We start from the raw sequence: 15874 nt of genomic DNA, 5'->3' as shown, positions 1-15874 counted from the left end.
CGAACTGGGCACCGAGGAAGACTAGAGACTGTGTGGGTTCTAGATGACTCTTTTCCCTGTTCAAAAGCCATCCGAACTCGGTCAAAGTGAGAATAACTTGAGCCCGATGTATCAATAGCTGTTCCCTGCTCTGTGAAAGTAACAGCAGGTCGTCTAGATAATGGTGTAGACGGATGCCTTTCATTCTGATTAAGGCCACGACAGCCAGTAAGAGCTTTGAAAACACTCGCGGCGATGTTGTAAGCCCGAATGGGAGACACGTGAACTGAAGGTGAACACTGCCTACTGCGAACCGAAGGTATTTCTGAAATTCTGCCGCTATGGGCACGTGGAAGTAGGCATCTTTCAAGTCGATTGACACAAGCCAGTCGCCCGGTAGAATGGTCTGACGAATTGTGAGAAGTGACTCCATCTTGAATTTTTCCTTTTTTATAAAGGTGTTTAGATGCGTCAGGTCTATCACTGGCCTCCAAGAGCCGGACTTCTTCAAAATCATGAACAGAGGTGAGTACATTCCCTGAAATCTTTCTGCCGCTGGCACTTGTATAGCGGCGCCCTGGGACAAAAGAGTGTCTGTGTATGTTAGAAGGATATTTCTCTTTTCTTCTGAACGAGGCAGAGTTGTGGGGACAAACTGAAGTGTAGGAGGGTTGACAAAGGTCCAGGAGTGACCTAAGGATATTGTCTTGATCGTCCAAAAGTCTTTTATTGAGGCTGCCCACACGTGCCGGAATTGCAGAAGCCGAGCTCCAACCTGCTCCGTCTGAGCGATCCCAATATCAAAAAGATTTAGGGGTATCTCGGTTACCCGGAGTTGCCCCTTTTGTGGGTTTTTGACCCGAAGGTTGGTTTCTTCTCCAATTTTTCCTGAACTCTCTACCCGGCCTGTATCGACGGGCCTCTCTAGCACGATCTTGGTCTTGCCTGGGAAAAAATTTTCTTTGGTTGAAGGGACGACGGTCCTGGGGAAGGAACCCCGACTTACCCCCTGTGGCACGGGAGATAGCGCTGTCAAGTTTGTTCCCGAACAGGGAGGACCCTTGAAAGGGAATACGGCACCATGCCTGTTTAGAGGCTGGGTCGGCTACCCAAGGACGGAGCCATAGGGCACGTTTGGCTGTAACAGACGAAAGCATGACCCGTGCCACCAGGCGGATAATGTCAAGGGAAGCCTCACCCAAGAAGGCAGCAGCCATTCTTAACTCATGAACCGGTAAGTCTCTGACCAGAAGACCAGACATATTGGATAGAGTAGAATCCACTTCATCCGTCCAAACTTCCATTGCCTTGGAGAGGGCCGCGAGGGCCAGAGCCGGCTTACATGTCATACCTGCTGTGACATATATGCGCTTTAGATCTGTATCAATCTTTCTGTCCAAAGCATCTTTAAAGGAAACTGTGTCTTCTAAAGGAAGGGTAACATGTTTGACCAATCTCATTAAAGCGGCGTCCACCAAAGGAGCTGATTCTAGATGTTTCACGTCTTCGCGTTTAAATGGATACATCTTTGATACTTTAGAAATCAATGAATTTTTCCTTTCAGTGGAGGTCCACTCATCAGTGATCATTTCACCAAGTTCACCCAAGAGGGGAAAGCTGGGACGCTCCTTCTTGAGGTGTTTAAAATATTTTCTCTGTTTGTTAGGAGATTCCACCGGGTCTTCCCATTTTAAAGCGACTTTGACTGCCCTTACCAGATTTGGGACTAGAGAAAAATCAAATCCTGTGGAATTGACAACACTCTCCACCTCACTAAGGGAGGACATACTTGAGGAACGATTGCGCTGAGATGGACCCGGAACCTCAGAGTCATCCTGTATAAGGACAGGTGCTGGAATTACAGGAGAAAAAATGTCACCAGAGGAAACAGGTTTGTTCAGGGATTCCTGAACCACCTTCCTGACCAGAGCTTCAACTTGTTGGTCTCCATCCACTCTCTCTCTTGCCGCACGAGAATAGCAGGGATCACAGAGAGATTTCCCTTCCGGGACCTGGGCCTTGCACCCCCAGCAAGATCTTCTTCCAGAATTGCCCGAATGACGGTGGGAATGGCGATCAGAGGTGGATCTATATTTTTCCCCATGATGTCTGGAGGGTGACCTGCTCTTTGGACGTTTAGAGCTTGACCTGGAATGATGACGATGTGCATTAGCGACGTCAATGTTTTCCTGAACTGAGGGCTGATGATCAGACCTAGAAGGGCTGAAGAAGGAGAAAGAAACGATAAAAAAAAAAAAAACAAATACAGAAACCCAAACAGCAGGCAGAGGAAAAGAAAATTTTCCATCCTACCTGCGGCGTAAGGGTTGGCCACTGGGGGGCGGTGACACATCCATAGTGGTAAGATATATCCACTGAAAACAATTATAAGCAAAAATTAAAAATATTAGCATGATAGCAGAGCACAGGCAATAAGGTGTAGGAGACAATTGATGCAGTATATGAACATAGTGCAGCCAAGCACCCTACCTTCTCCAATGAGGATTGAGCCTGGAAGCAACAGTGATCCTAGGAGAAATCCCCAGAATCAGCTGTAGCAGACAGCTTTTTAAAACTGCCGCCCTTGATGACGTCACCGCGCCCGCCGCGTACGCCGCGCACCTGCGCTGTGATTGGCGTGGCCCTGACTGCCGAGCGCGCCTGCGCGAATCGGCAATGGACTCTACTGCGCACGCGCGAACCGGAGATTTGCGCGCGCACACAGAGGAGACTGAAGGAGGAGAGAGTGGAACGCACAATGCGTTCCAGCAGCCATAGACCCGGAAGGTAAGGAAAGAAACGGCGCTGACAAACAACATACACAAACAGCTGCCATAAAGATACTGTAATCGATACATTACCAATACGATCCGGTCCAGCCTGGGAGTGGGAGCATAATAAATCACCTGGGCACCATCAGTGGGAAGAAGGTCTCCTGCTAATAGCCAGGACGATTGACCATAAATAGCATATTAGCCAATGGCTAAATAGTAAGCTTCTACCAGGATTTCTTTCTATAGTGTGCAATCCGCCCGGCTAATAGCTGGGACTTGTTGGACTCCAACCATTTAATTTCTCCCAAAACAAAACCCGCCAGGACTTGGATTTAAAGTGTAAAAACGTTATAGGTCCTAGGAGGAGGACAAAAAAGGAACACTGTCTATGGCCAGGAAGCAAAGCTTTATGGGAGTAGGGTCCTATGAGGTATGAGAGGCGGGGTTAACCCACACGTAGGCTGCCATGGAGTCTGTCAGGAAATACAAATTATTTATTTATTTTTATAAAAAGAAATTCCAAAAAAAGGGGGTTGCCATCCGGGACCTCTGGGCCCTTTAATAAAAAATAAATAAATAAAATATATATAAAAAAATCAAATAAACATTTATAAAAAAAAAAAAGGGGGGGGGGGTTGCCATCCAGGGCCCTGGGGACCTCTGGGCCCTTTAATAAAAACATATATATATAAACAAAAATAAACATTTATAAAAAAAAAAAAATAGGGGGGTTGTCATCCGGGGCCCTGGGGATCTCCGGGCCCCTGGGGACCCCCGTACCCCTAAAAAAAAAAAAAAATTGTCCCTTTAATAAAAAATAAAATAAAAATATATTAGAAAAAATATATATATTTTTTTATAAAAAATAAATAAAAAAGGGGGGGGGGTTGCCATCCAGGGCCCCTGGGGACCCCTAAAAAACAAATTGTCCCTTTAATAAAAAATAAAATAAAAATATATAAAAAAATATATATTTTTTTAATAAAAAATAAATAAAAAAAAAGGGGAGTTGCCATCTGGGGCCCTGTGGGCCTCCAGACCCCTAAAGAAAAAAAAAAAAAAATATATATATATATATATATTTTTTTTTTTTTTTTAAACTGGGTTGCCATCCGGGCCCCTGGGGACCTCCGGGCCCCTTACAGGTGTACTGCCTGTACCCCCCTGATGGCGGCCCTGTCTGTGATTGTCAGGGTCTTGCAATGTCTCATGGGACTTGTAGTTTCACCACAGATGGAGGGCCGAGGTTGCCCTACCCCCTGGGCTACAGCTTTCTGTGTCACCTTCCGGCCTCCATTTGGCTCATTGGACCAACTCCACAATAATGAGGTCCTTTCTGTGCTGTCAGTTTGCGAAAATAATATAGCGTGACCAGGACATGTCCCGCCATAGAAGGGGATGGGCAGCCACTGGGTCAAGCTGACTGTCCGCCATAGTAGTAAACGGGTAGTCGCTGAGCCAAGCTATCCACTCTAGAAGTAAAATGGCGGCCACCAGTGGCGGTTCGTCCGTAGAGGGCGCTGGAGCGCCGCCCCCTCTGGCTCCGCACGGCCACTGAGTCTAATAACATACATTCATGCATTGCATAAATGTATGTTATTGTGACCATCTGCCACTGGTCTATCCAGATGGCCGGAAATTGGGCGCCGACCACCTGAATAACGGCAGCTGGTTGGCTGTGCAGAAGTGATAGGCTTTCCGAGTACAGCCCTCGGCTCCCGGATGTCTTATCCAGGGAACGTACGGGGGGTGCGTTCCTTGGATAAGACTGACGGCCGTCTCAGCCAATCAGGTTCCCCGATTCTGGTTATCGGTAACCTGATTGGCTGAAGCGTCACCAAGGCGGGAGAAGACATCGAGGGACGTGGAAGGAGTAAGGCAAGTGCATTTTACAGGGCACAGCGGCGACAATGGGCACAGAGGCGACAAAGGGCACAGTGGCATCAATGGGCACAGTGGTGACAAAGGGCACAGTGGCAACAATTAAAGGGCACAGTGACAACAATGGGCACAGTGGTGACAATTGGCACAGTGGCGACAATTGAGGGGCACAGTGGCTGCGTTTGATGGCATGGCACAGTGGTGACAATTGATGGCACAGTGGCTGCATTCGATGGGCACAGTGAGGCTGCAATTTTTTTTTTTTTTCGTTTGCGCCCCCCAAAAATTTTGAGCACCAGCCGCCACTGGCAGCCACAGGAACAAGCTGTCTACCATAGAAATGAATGGGTGTCCCCTGGACCAAGCTGCAACGCTGTATCCTGGCCTAGGGCAGCACTTTGCAGGGGAGCAGCACAGAAAGAGTCCCCGCCGGCTTGCACTACTCTGTTATTGTGGCGCCAGTGTTATGGGGCGGACTGGGCTTAGGGGCAAATTAGCGGCCGCACTGCTTCCGGTATGCAGCGGGAAGGCATTCCGCAACTGTGGGGGGCGTCTCTTCTAATTTTGACTGTCCTACCACCCTGGACCACAAACCTTCCTCACTGTGATATATGTTTTCTGCTGCACCATTGCCATGGTTATATCTTCTTAGTCCTCTCCATAAAATGATCAGAAATTTGTGCTTAACCACTTAAAGACCCCCTACTGATGATATACGTCGGCAGAATGGCACGGCTGGGCACATCCACGTACATGTACTTGGCTCTTTAAGCCCAGTCGCGGGCGCGTGCACGCGACTCGGTCCGAAGCTCCGTGACCGTGGCCGCAGGACTCGCGGACCCGATCGCCGCTGGAGTCCCGCGATCGGTCCCCGAAGCTGAAGAACGGGGAGAGGTGTGTGTAAACACGGCTTCCCCGTTCTTCACTGTGGCAGCGTCATCGATCGTGTGTTCCCTTTTATAGGGGAGACACAATTAATGACGTCACACCTACAGCCACACCTCCCTACAGTTGTAAACACACATGAGGTCACACATAACCCCTTCAGCGCCCCCTTGTGGTTAACTCCCAAACTGCAACTGTCATTTTCACAGTAAACAATGCATTTTAAATGCATTTTTTGCTGTGAAAATTACAATGGTCCTAAAAATGTGTCAAAATTGTCCCAAGTGTCCGCCCACGCTACACCGCAGGTAACATTTCATCTCACTTCCTGTCCCGGTGACAACAGGACAAGAAGTGAAGGGAGCCGTTGTCACCGGGACAGGAAGACACAAATGGTAATGGCCGCACTGTGACGTCAGGCACTTTATTTCTCCACATCAGGCCGGGGTTTGGTTTGCTCCTCATTGGTGCAGGCTGCTCTGTCATGGCTTCCCGCATTATTTATATGTAACACTGCATTTATTTATTGGTAACAAGGTCACTGTGAGGAGAAATCAGACATTTATGGACAGGGAAGTGAACATTTATTTCTCAGGGAAGCGGACACTCTGTGTGGTCACCATTGGTGACAGGTCCTCTTTAGGGAATTTGGCTTTCAAAGTCTGACAGAACTTTAACTTTCCCGCCTGCCGCGCGCAAGCGCGTCACGTGACCAGCGCCGACATCGCGTCACGTGACCAGCGCCGACATCGCGTCCCGAGCCCGACCCCGCCCCTACTCTGCAGCTCCTTCGTGACGTCACCCCGCAGGATTTCGGACTGGCAGCTCTCGCGAGACTCCTCCCCCCGTGGAGAGAGTGACAGGCAACATGGCGGCGGAAATGGAGGTTCGGTGTGTCTGCGACTGAGAGGAGGAAGAGAGAGGAAAGATGAGTCAGGGGGCCGCTGAGGGCGAGCCCGAGGCCAAGGTGCTTCACACCAAGAGGCTGTACCGGTAAGAGAGGGGGGCGTCTCCCCTAGCAACCGCCCAATGAGGGGAGGGGCTTGTTGCTATGGACTATGTCCTTGTGTTCGGCCTAGGCTGGAGAAAATAGGGGGAGGGGCTTGTTGCTATGACAGCACAGATACCTCATTCTTAAGACATTTAAAGAATAACCTGTCACCTTTTTATCAAGTGACAATAATCCTTATATATATATATATATATATATATATGTGTGTGTGTGATATCACCCCGCCCCCATCTCATCACCCCCACCTCATCACCCCGCCCCCACCTCATCACCCCGCCCCCATCTCATCACCCCGCCCACATCTCTTCACCCCGCCCACATCTCTTCATCCCGCCCCCATCTCATTACCACGCCCCCATCTCACCACCCCGCCCCCATCTCATCACCCCGCCCCTATCTCACCAACCTGCTGTGTCGCCTTCTTCTGTCATGTGACATGTATATATGATGGGAGGCGGAGTCATATCCCCCTCCCGCAACTGAAATAGACTGCGCCCCCCTCCACCAACACAGTGTCTGACCCCCCCAGGGGGCGGAGCATGCTGGGTGAAGGGAAGAAGTACAGAGCGATGTCTGCACAGGAGGAGTCCATGAGGTCATTATATAGGAATCATGGGGGATGGGTCCTCATAGGGGGGCCGCTGCCTCCCACTTCTCTGGGAACCCCCCCCCCCCCCATCCTCATATACTCCAATGAGACCCACTGAATAGAAACATGACAGGTTCTCTCTTTTTCCTCCCCACAAATCTCCTTTTCTCCCCTCCGTATTTCACCATTGCCTTCCCCTTCCTTCTCCCCCCTCTTCCTCCCCCCCCCCTCTTCCTTCTTTCTCCCCCCCTCTTCATTCTTCCTCTTCCTTCTTCCTCCCCCCCCCCCTCTTCCCCCCCCCCCCCTTCCTTCCTCCTCCCCCCCCTCTCCCTTCTCCCCCCCCCCCCCTCTTCCTTCCCCCCCCCTCTTCCTTCTTCCCCCCCCCCCTCTTCCTTCTTCCTCCCCCCCTCTTCCTTCTTCCTCCCCCCCCCTCTTCCTTCTTCCTCCCCCCCCTCCCCCTTCTCCCCCCCCCCTCTTCCTTCTTCCTCCCTTCCTTCTTCCTTCCCCCCTCTTCCTTCTTCCTTCCCCCCCCTTCCTTCTTCCTTCCCCCCTCTTCCTTCTTCCTCCCCCCCTCTTCCTTCTTCCTCCCCCCCTCTTCCTTCTTCCTCCCCCCCCTCTTCCTTCTTCCTCCCCCCCTCTTCCTTCTTCCTCCCCCTCTTCCTTCTTCCTCCCCCCTCTTCCTTCTTCCTCCCCCCTCTTCCTTCTTCCTCCCTCCCTTCCTTCTTCCTCCCCCCTCTTCCTTCTTCCTCCCCCCTCTTCCTTCTTCCTCCCCCCCTCTCCCTTCTTCCTCCCTCCTTCTTCCTCCCCCCCTTCCCTTCCTTCTTCTTCCTTCTTCCTCCCCCCCCCCCTTCCTTCTTCCTCCCCCCCCCCTTCCTTCTTCCTCCCCCCCCCCTTCCTTCTTCCTCCCCCCCCCCCCTTCCTTCTTCCTCCCCCCCTCTTCCTTCTTCCCCCCCCCCCCTCTTCCTTCCTCCTCCCCCTCCCTCTTCCTTCTTCCCCCCCCTCTTCCTTCTTCCTCCCCCCCCTCTTCCTTCTTCCTCCCCCCCCCTTCCTTCTTCCTCCCCCCCTCTTCCTTCTTCCTCTTCCTCCCTTCCCTTCCTTCTTCCTCTCCCCCCCCCTTCCCTTCCTTCTTCTTCCTCTCCCCCCCCTTCCCTTCCTTCTTCTTCCCCCCCCCCCCCCCCCTCCCCTCCCTTCTTCTTCCTCTCCCTCCCCCCCCCTTCCCTTCCTTCTTCTTCCTCCCCCCCCCCCTTCCCTTCCTTCTTCTTCCTCTCCCCCCCCCCATCCCTTCCTTCTTCTTCCTCTCTCCCCCCCCTTCCCTTCCTTCTTCTTCCTCTCCCCCCCTTCCCTTCCTTCTTCCTCTCCCCCCCTTCCCTTCCTTCTTCTTCCTCTCCCCCCCCCCTTCCCTTCCTTCTTCTTCCTCCCCCCCCCCCTCCTTCTTCCCCTTCCCCCCTCCCCTTCCTTCTTCCCCCCCCCCTTCCCTTCCTTCTTCTTCCTCTCCCCCCCCCCCTTCCCTTCCTTCTTCTTCCTCTCCCCCCCCCCCTTCCCTTCCTTCTTCTTCCAGCCCCCCCCCCCCCTGCCCTTCCTTCTTCTTCCTCTCCCCCCCCCTTCCCTTCCTTCTTCTTCCTCTCTCTCCCCCCATCCCTTCCTTCTTCTTCCTCTCCCCCCCTTCCCTTCCTTCTTCCTCTCCCCCCCTTCCCTTCCTTCTTCTTCCTCTCCCCCCCCCCCTTCCCTTCCTTCTTCTTCCTCCCCCCCCCCTTCCCTTCCTTCTTCTTCCTCTCCCCCCCCTTCCCTTCCTTCTTCTTCCTCTTCCCTCCCCCCCTTCCCTTCCTTCTTCTTCCTCTTCCCCCCCCCCCTTCCCTTCCTTCTTCTTCCTCTTCCCTCCCCCCCTTCCCTTCCTTCTTCTTCCTCTCCCCCCCCCCCTTCCCTTCCTTCTTCTTCCTCCTCTTCCCTTCCTTCTTCTTCCTCTCCCCCTTCCTCTCCCCCCCCTCCCTTCCTTCTTCTTCCTCTCCCCCCCCCCTTCCCTTCCTTCTTCTTCCTCTCTCTCCCCCCCCCCTTCCCTTCCTTCTTCTTCCTCTCTCTCCCCCCCCTTCCCTTCCTTCTTCTTCCTCTTCTCCCCCCCTTCCCTTCATCCTCTTCCCCCCCCCCCCCCTTCCCTTCCTTCTTCTTCCTCTCCCCCCCCTTCCCTTCCTTCTTCTTCCTCTCCCCCCCCTTCCCTTCCTTCTTCTTCCTCTCCCCCCCCTTCCCTTCCTTCTTCTTCCTCTCCCCCCCCTTCCTTCTTCTTCCTCTCCCCCCCCCCTTCCCTTCCTTCTTCTTCCTCTTCCCCCCTTCCTCCTTTTGCCCTCCCTTCCTTCCTTCCTCCCTTCCTTCCTCCTTTTGCCCTTCCTTCCTTCTTTGCCCTTCCTTCCTCCTTTTGCCCTCCCTTCCTTCCTCCTTTTGCCCTCCCTTCCTTCCTCCTTTTGCCCTCCCTTCCTTCCTCCTTTTGCCCTCCCTTCCTTCCTCCTTTTGCCCTCCCTTCCTTCCTCCTTTTGCCCTTCCTTCCTTCCTCCTTTTGCCCTCCCTTCCTTCCTCCTTTTGCCCTTCCTTCCTTCCTCCTTTTGCCCTTCCTTCCTTCCTCCTTTTGCCCTTCCTTCCTTCCTTCCTCCTTTTGCCCTCCCTTCCTTCCTTCCTTCCTCCTTTTGCCCTCCCTTCCTTCCTTCCTTCCTCCTTTTGCCCTCCCTTCCTTCCTTCCTTCCTCCTTTTGCCCTCCCTTCCTTCCTCCTTTTGCCCTCCCTTCCTTCCTTCCTTCCTCCTTTTGCCCTTCTTTCCTTCCTTCTTTGCCCTTCTTTCCTTCCTTCTTTGCCCTTCTTTCCTTCCTTCTTTGCCCTTCTTTCCACAGCAGGATGCCAGCAGATTATAAATGCTTTTCTTTAATCCTTGTTTGGAATCAGGGTTGGATCTGTTTGTTGATTGGATGACTACAGATGGATGCAGATCTGACCTCCTACATGTCTCCCATGAAGCCCCGCCCCCTTTCTATGATGTGTTCAGCTGATAGGCAGGAATTGAAGATTAAACAGGCCGGGGGGTTCTAACCCCTCAACACCAGAGCGTCACTGTAATGTTGTGTCCTCTCTCTCTGTCGGTAGGGCCGTAGTGGAGACGGTACATCGGTTGGATCTGATTATTAACAACAAGACCGCCTACCAGGAAGTCTTCAAACCGGAGAATATCAGTTTACGCAACAAGTAAGTGTGAGGCTAAAATCCGTCACCATCCGCGCTGAGAAGGAAGCCGTGCCTGCCTATGTAATGGCCACAAATGGCTCATATATATATATGTGTGTGTGTGTGTGTGTGTGTGTGTGTTTGGGAGTTCTGAGTAATTTTCTAAAAACGATGATTTTTACATGAAGGAGAGAAGTGCCAGAATAGGCGCGGTATGGAAGTGGTTAAAAAAAACTCTGTCTGAATGTTTTCTGTAGTCACATGACCTGTCTGTCCGTCCTGCAGGCTGCGGGAGCTGTGCGTCAAGCTCATGTTCCTCCACCCTGTGGACTACGGGAAGAAAGCGGAGGAGGTTCTATGGAGGAAAGTCTATTATGAGGTCATCCAGCTCATCAAAACCAACAAGAAGGTGACTACAAGTTCTGGGGGGTCCTGCCACACCAAGGCTGCATTCGCCGGGGGGGGGGGGTCTGTGCTGGCTTATTTAACCACTTCAGCCCCGGAAGAATTTACCCCCTTCCTGATCTCAGAGCACTTTTTTGCGATTCGGCACTGCGTCGCTTTAACTGACAATTGCGCGGTCGTGCGACGTGGCTCCCAAACAAAATTGCCGTCCTTTTTTCCCCACAAATAGAGATTTCTTTTGGTGGTATTTGATCACCTCTGTGGTTTTTATTTTTTGCGCTATAAAAATAAATAGAGCGACAATTTTGGGGTGAAAATAGGAATATTTTTTACTTTTTTGCTATAATAAATATCCCCCAAAAAAAATATATATATACATCCCCCCCCCCCCTCAGTTTAGGCCGATATGTATTTTACCATATTTATTGGGGTATAGCGCGCTCCCGCGTATAGTGCGCACCCCTAAAGTTGCAGCGGATTCCTGTGGAAAAAAGTTTTTTTGTACTTAGTTTTGGTGTCTTGTGCGGCGTCCATCAGCGGCCTCGTCGGGTCCGGCGTCCGTCTGCGGCTTCGGGTGTCCTCTTCGTCAGGTCCGGCGTCCTTCTGCGGCGTCCTCGCGTCCTCCCCGCTCATTTCCCGCGCCGAGTTTGAATACTGCGCCGACATATACCGAGCGCAGTACACTCGTGTATTGTCGGGCAGGCTCGGCAACTCTTGCGCTGACGTTCAGGACGTGAGCGCGGAAGGAGTCGAGACTGCCCGACTATACCCGAGTGTACTGCGCTCGGTATATGTCGGCGCAGTATTCAAACTCGGCGCGGGAAAGCGTATACCGCGCACCCACGATTTTGCCCTGATTTTCAGGGCAAAAAAGTGCGCGGTAGACACCGATGAATACGGTACATATTTTTGTTTAAAAAAAAAAAAAAAAATCACAATAAGCGTTTATGAATTGGTTTGCGCAAAAGTTTTATAGCTTTTTTTTTTTTTTTTTTTTTTTTTTCATGGCCGTGACTTTATGGCGGACACATCGGCCACTTTTGATGCTATTTTGGGACCATTCACATTTATACAGCGATCAGTGCTATAAAAATGCGCTGATTACTGTGTAAATGACACTGGCAGGGAAGGGGTTAACCACTAGGGGGTGATGAAGGGGTTTAGTGTGTCCTAGGGAGTGATTCTAACTGTGGGGAGGGGGGGGCTATCAGTGAGATGACGGAGATCACTGCTCTTGATGACAGGGAGCAGTAGATCCCTGTCGTGTCACTAGGCAGAACAGGAAAATGCCTTGTTGGACATCTCCCCGTTCTGCCTCTCCGTGAGACGATCGCGGTACGCCCGGCGGACATCGAGTCCATGGGGCACGCTCACGGAGCACGCGGCGCGCCCGCTATGCCACAATTTAAAAAGGACGCGCCTGTACACCCATTTGCGCAGCCGTGCCATTGTGCCGACGTATATCGTTGTGCGCTGATCGGCAAGCAGTTAACCTGTTTCTGGAGGCCATATGCACATATGCAGTTGGGGGAGCTTTATGCCTCCTCAGGAAATGGCTTTTCTGTGCTGAGAGCGTGCTCACCGCGACTTCTCAGCACAGTCACTGGCAGCTCCCGATGCAGTCCTTGTAATCCAGAGCTTCCAGTCATGTGACCGCTATGACTGCCAATCACAGAGGTCACATGATTGGAAAGGCTACCTCCGCCTCCTGGCATTTAGATCCTTTTAGGTGGTGGCAGCGGCGGCATGGGGTGGGCGATGTGTTACTCTAATGTAAGAAAACACGGGCATATGGGATCTTCAGTGTTTCAGTTTGCATGACAACCGCAAAACTGAGGAAAAGCGGTGTGCAGAGAGTCATGCCCCCCCACCCATTCCCTTAGCATGGTGTTTTTCAACTCCAGTCCTCAAGGCACATCAACAGGTCATGTTTTCAGTCTTTCCATTATTTTGAACAGGTGATTTGATCAGTTTCACCGCCTTAGTAATCACCACAGTCGTTTCATCTAAAGGAAATTCTGAAAACATGACCTGTTGGTGTGCCTTGAGGACTGGAGTTGAAAAACACTGGTGTCCCGCATCAGAAAAGGTGAGCAAAAAAGTCTGCCCCCCCTTCTGGGCCTGGACTTGGGCTTTACACCCAGTGCAAACTGGCAGATAGTTTGGCAGTTGGTATATTGTTTATATGTCTTTTATTCCTCTAATCTTTAATAATCTACCCACAGCACATCCACAGCCGGAGTGCCCTGGAGTGCGCCTACCGTACCCACCTGATAGCCGGGGTGGGCTTCTACCAACATCTCCTCCTCTACATCCAGTCCCACTACCAGCTGGAGCTGCAGTGCTGCATCGACTGGACCCACGTCACCGACCCTCTGATTGGTCAGTTTTTTTTTTTTATTATGGGTAGCTCTAACTATGTGTGTAATATATATATATATATATATATATATATATATATATATATATATATATATATATATATATATATATATATATATATATATATATATATATATATATAAAGATAAAAATGAAAAATTGCATATTTTGTATTTCCATATGAAGACAGTAGGGGGAGCTCTCTGCTGTTTTTACATGTTCTCTATGCTTTTTTTTTTTTTTTTTTATCTTTATTTAAAGTAAGCAAATTGTACAAAATAGTATGGCATCCCAAATGTTGTGTGTGTGTGTGGCAGTTTTTTTATTTTTAAATGCAACGTCTGCTTTTATTTTTCTTCAGGGAACAAGAAACCCGTGTCTGCTTCTGCCAAGGAGATGGATTGGGCCCAGATGGCATGTCACCGATGTCTGGTCTACCTGGGAGACCTGGGTATGATTTACTTCCTGCAGCCTCCATAGCTTTAAGGCCCCTTTCACACGGTTAGGACCGTTCAGGTCCGCCTGTCAGTTTTGTCGGCGGCGACCTGAACGGCCGCTCCATGCAATCCTATGGAGCGTCGGATGTCAGCAGAGACATGTCCACTGACATCCGACCCGCTAGAATCGGACGTATGGCAATACGTCGCCATCCGTCCATATTGGATCGGGTGTGATCTGATAAACGGACATGCCATCCGTTTTCATCAGATTTCTCCATAGGAGACAGCGGCGCTCGACAAGCCCCACCCCCGCTCAGTGAGCCGAGAGGGACCTGTCGTAGCGACGTAGTCCGCCTTATCCTCTTATTTTTATTTATTACATGTTTTTATATTCTGTACGTTCACATCAGTCCCGGTCCTCAAAGAGCTTACAGTTTATGGTCCCTGCCTTAGGGGGCACATGGCAGCCAATCATCTTCTACCTTCAGTTTGCTGAATTAAGCATTGACAATAAAACCTGGAAGCTGATTGGTTTCTATGCAGAGCTGCACCAGGCATTGCACCATGCAGTTTTAGTAACCTAGGCCCAGATTCACAGACACTGGTGCATATTTATGCCGCCGTAGCGTATCTCCTTTACGCTACGCCGACGCAGCGCACAGAGGCAAGCACTGAATTCACAAAGCACTTCCTCCCAAATCTGCGCTGGGTTTCTCAGGCGTAAGCCGGCATAGGTGGATGTGGGCGTGAGCCATGCTAATGAGGCGTGACCCCATGCTAATGATGGGCCGAGTGCCAGACAGATAACGAACGGCGCATGCGCCGAGACGTGGAAGCATCCCCCTGCGCATGCTCACAACCACGTTGGAACAACTGCCTAAGATACGTCGGATCACTGCCTACGGCGTGAATGTAACCTACGCCTAGTCATATTCACGTCCTACGTAAAATACGTCAGCTTGTGTTCCCTGGTGCAGCCCTTTGCATGGATGCTGCTGAGTTACACCTCCTTTATGGGGCATAACTTTACCCCGGACGTTTTATTTTACGCGCACTGCGTCGGACGGGCGTACGTTCGTGAATCCGTGTATCTCCCTCATTTGCATATGTGAATAGAAAATCAATTGGAGCGCCAAATACGTCCAGCGTAAATATGCGCCCACTCTACGCCGGCGTAGGCAAGTTACGTCGGTCGGATGAAGCCTATTTTCAGGCGTATCTTAGTTTCTGAGTCCGGCGCACAGATACGACGGCGCATATTTGCACTTACGCGGCGTATCTGGAGATACGTCGGCGCAAGTGCTTTGTAAATCCGGGCCATAGTTTCTAGTTCTATATGTCAGAATTCTGCCACACCCTCATCCGTTTTTCCATATTTTATACTGATTTGTTGTATTTTTTATTTTTATTTTTTGTTCCTGCAGCTCGCTATCAGAATGAACTGGCCCTGGTGAACACGGAGAAATTAGCGGAGAGGTTTTACTATCAGGCGCTGACTGTCGTCCCACAGATGGGTGAGTTGTGTCTGGGTAGGAGGTGTGTAGAAGACCCCCCCCCCCCCCCCCCCTGGGTATGAGACAGTAAAAGGGAACTTTACCCATAACTTGCTAAAAAAATAAAAAGTTCTTTAGCACAGTGTCTCTCAACTTCAGTCTTCAAGGCGTCCAACAGGTCATGTTTTCCAGGATTTTCCTGGTACCGTATTTTCCGGCGTATAAGACGACTTTTTGCAACTAAAATCATGCCCCAAAAGTCGGGGGTCATCTTATACGCCGGGTACCTGTCTGTCAGACGGCGACCATTCATTATTCAAAAGCCGCGCCTCCTCTTCGGACTGTTCCGTGATAGGCGCAACACTAATTTTCCCAGCAGAGCCTCTGTTCAGTGTTCCGCCTATCACGGATGTCCTTCTCAGCCTCGGACGAGAGGACATCCGTGATAGGCTGAACAGAGGCACTGCTGGGAAAATTAGTGTTCCGCCTATCAAGGAACAGCCTGAGGAGGAGGCGCGGCTTTTGAATAATGGTCGCCCGCAGCCTGAGAAACTCTGCGAACAGGAGAAGGTAGGAAGATCGTCGAGGCAGGCATACTGGCACAGTGAGGCATGTATAATGGCACAGTGAGGGGTCGTCTTATACAGTGAGGCAGGCATACTGGCGCAGTGAGGCATGTATAATGGCACAGTGAGGGGTCGTCTTGCACAGTAAGTTTATCCCAAAACCAGCATTTTTAGCTGGAAAATTAGGGGGTCGTCTTATACGCCGGCAAATACGGTAATTCCTAAGGTAGTGAAACTGATTAAATCCCTTGTACACAATAATGAAAAG

At 50.9% G+C, this 15874-nt stretch overlaps 1 protein-coding gene across 2 annotated transcripts in view; it reads left to right on the top strand.

Moving 5' to 3' along the window:
• Positions 1 to 6343: 6343 nt before the first annotated feature.
• Positions 6344 to 15874, top strand: part of SMG5 (SMG5 nonsense mediated mRNA decay factor) — a 36451-nt gene continuing 26920 nt past the window's right edge. Inside the window, exons 1-6 of one of the 2 annotated variants that reach the window (XM_040333487.1) lie at positions 6344 to 6512; positions 10243 to 10341; positions 10606 to 10729; positions 12951 to 13107; positions 13469 to 13558; positions 14972 to 15061. In XM_040333487.1, the coding sequence (XP_040189421.1) occupies positions 6448 to 6512; positions 10243 to 10341; positions 10606 to 10729; positions 12951 to 13107; positions 13469 to 13558; positions 14972 to 15061 (625 nt within the window). In that variant the 5' untranslated portion in view covers positions 6344 to 6447. Of the gene's footprint in view, positions 6513 to 7039; positions 7127 to 10242; positions 10342 to 10605; positions 10730 to 12950; positions 13108 to 13468; positions 13559 to 14971; positions 15062 to 15874 lie in introns of those variants that run through there. The other variant, XM_040333488.1, reaches the window with a different exon arrangement.

Source organism: Rana temporaria, chromosome 13 (assembly GCF_905171775.1).
Source record: "Rana temporaria chromosome 13, aRanTem1.1, whole genome shotgun sequence".
NCBI lineage: Eukaryota > Metazoa > Chordata > Amphibia > Anura > Ranidae > Rana > Rana temporaria.
Note: the sequence above shows the minus strand (reverse complement) of the source record. Positions and strands in the feature narration are given on the sequence as shown.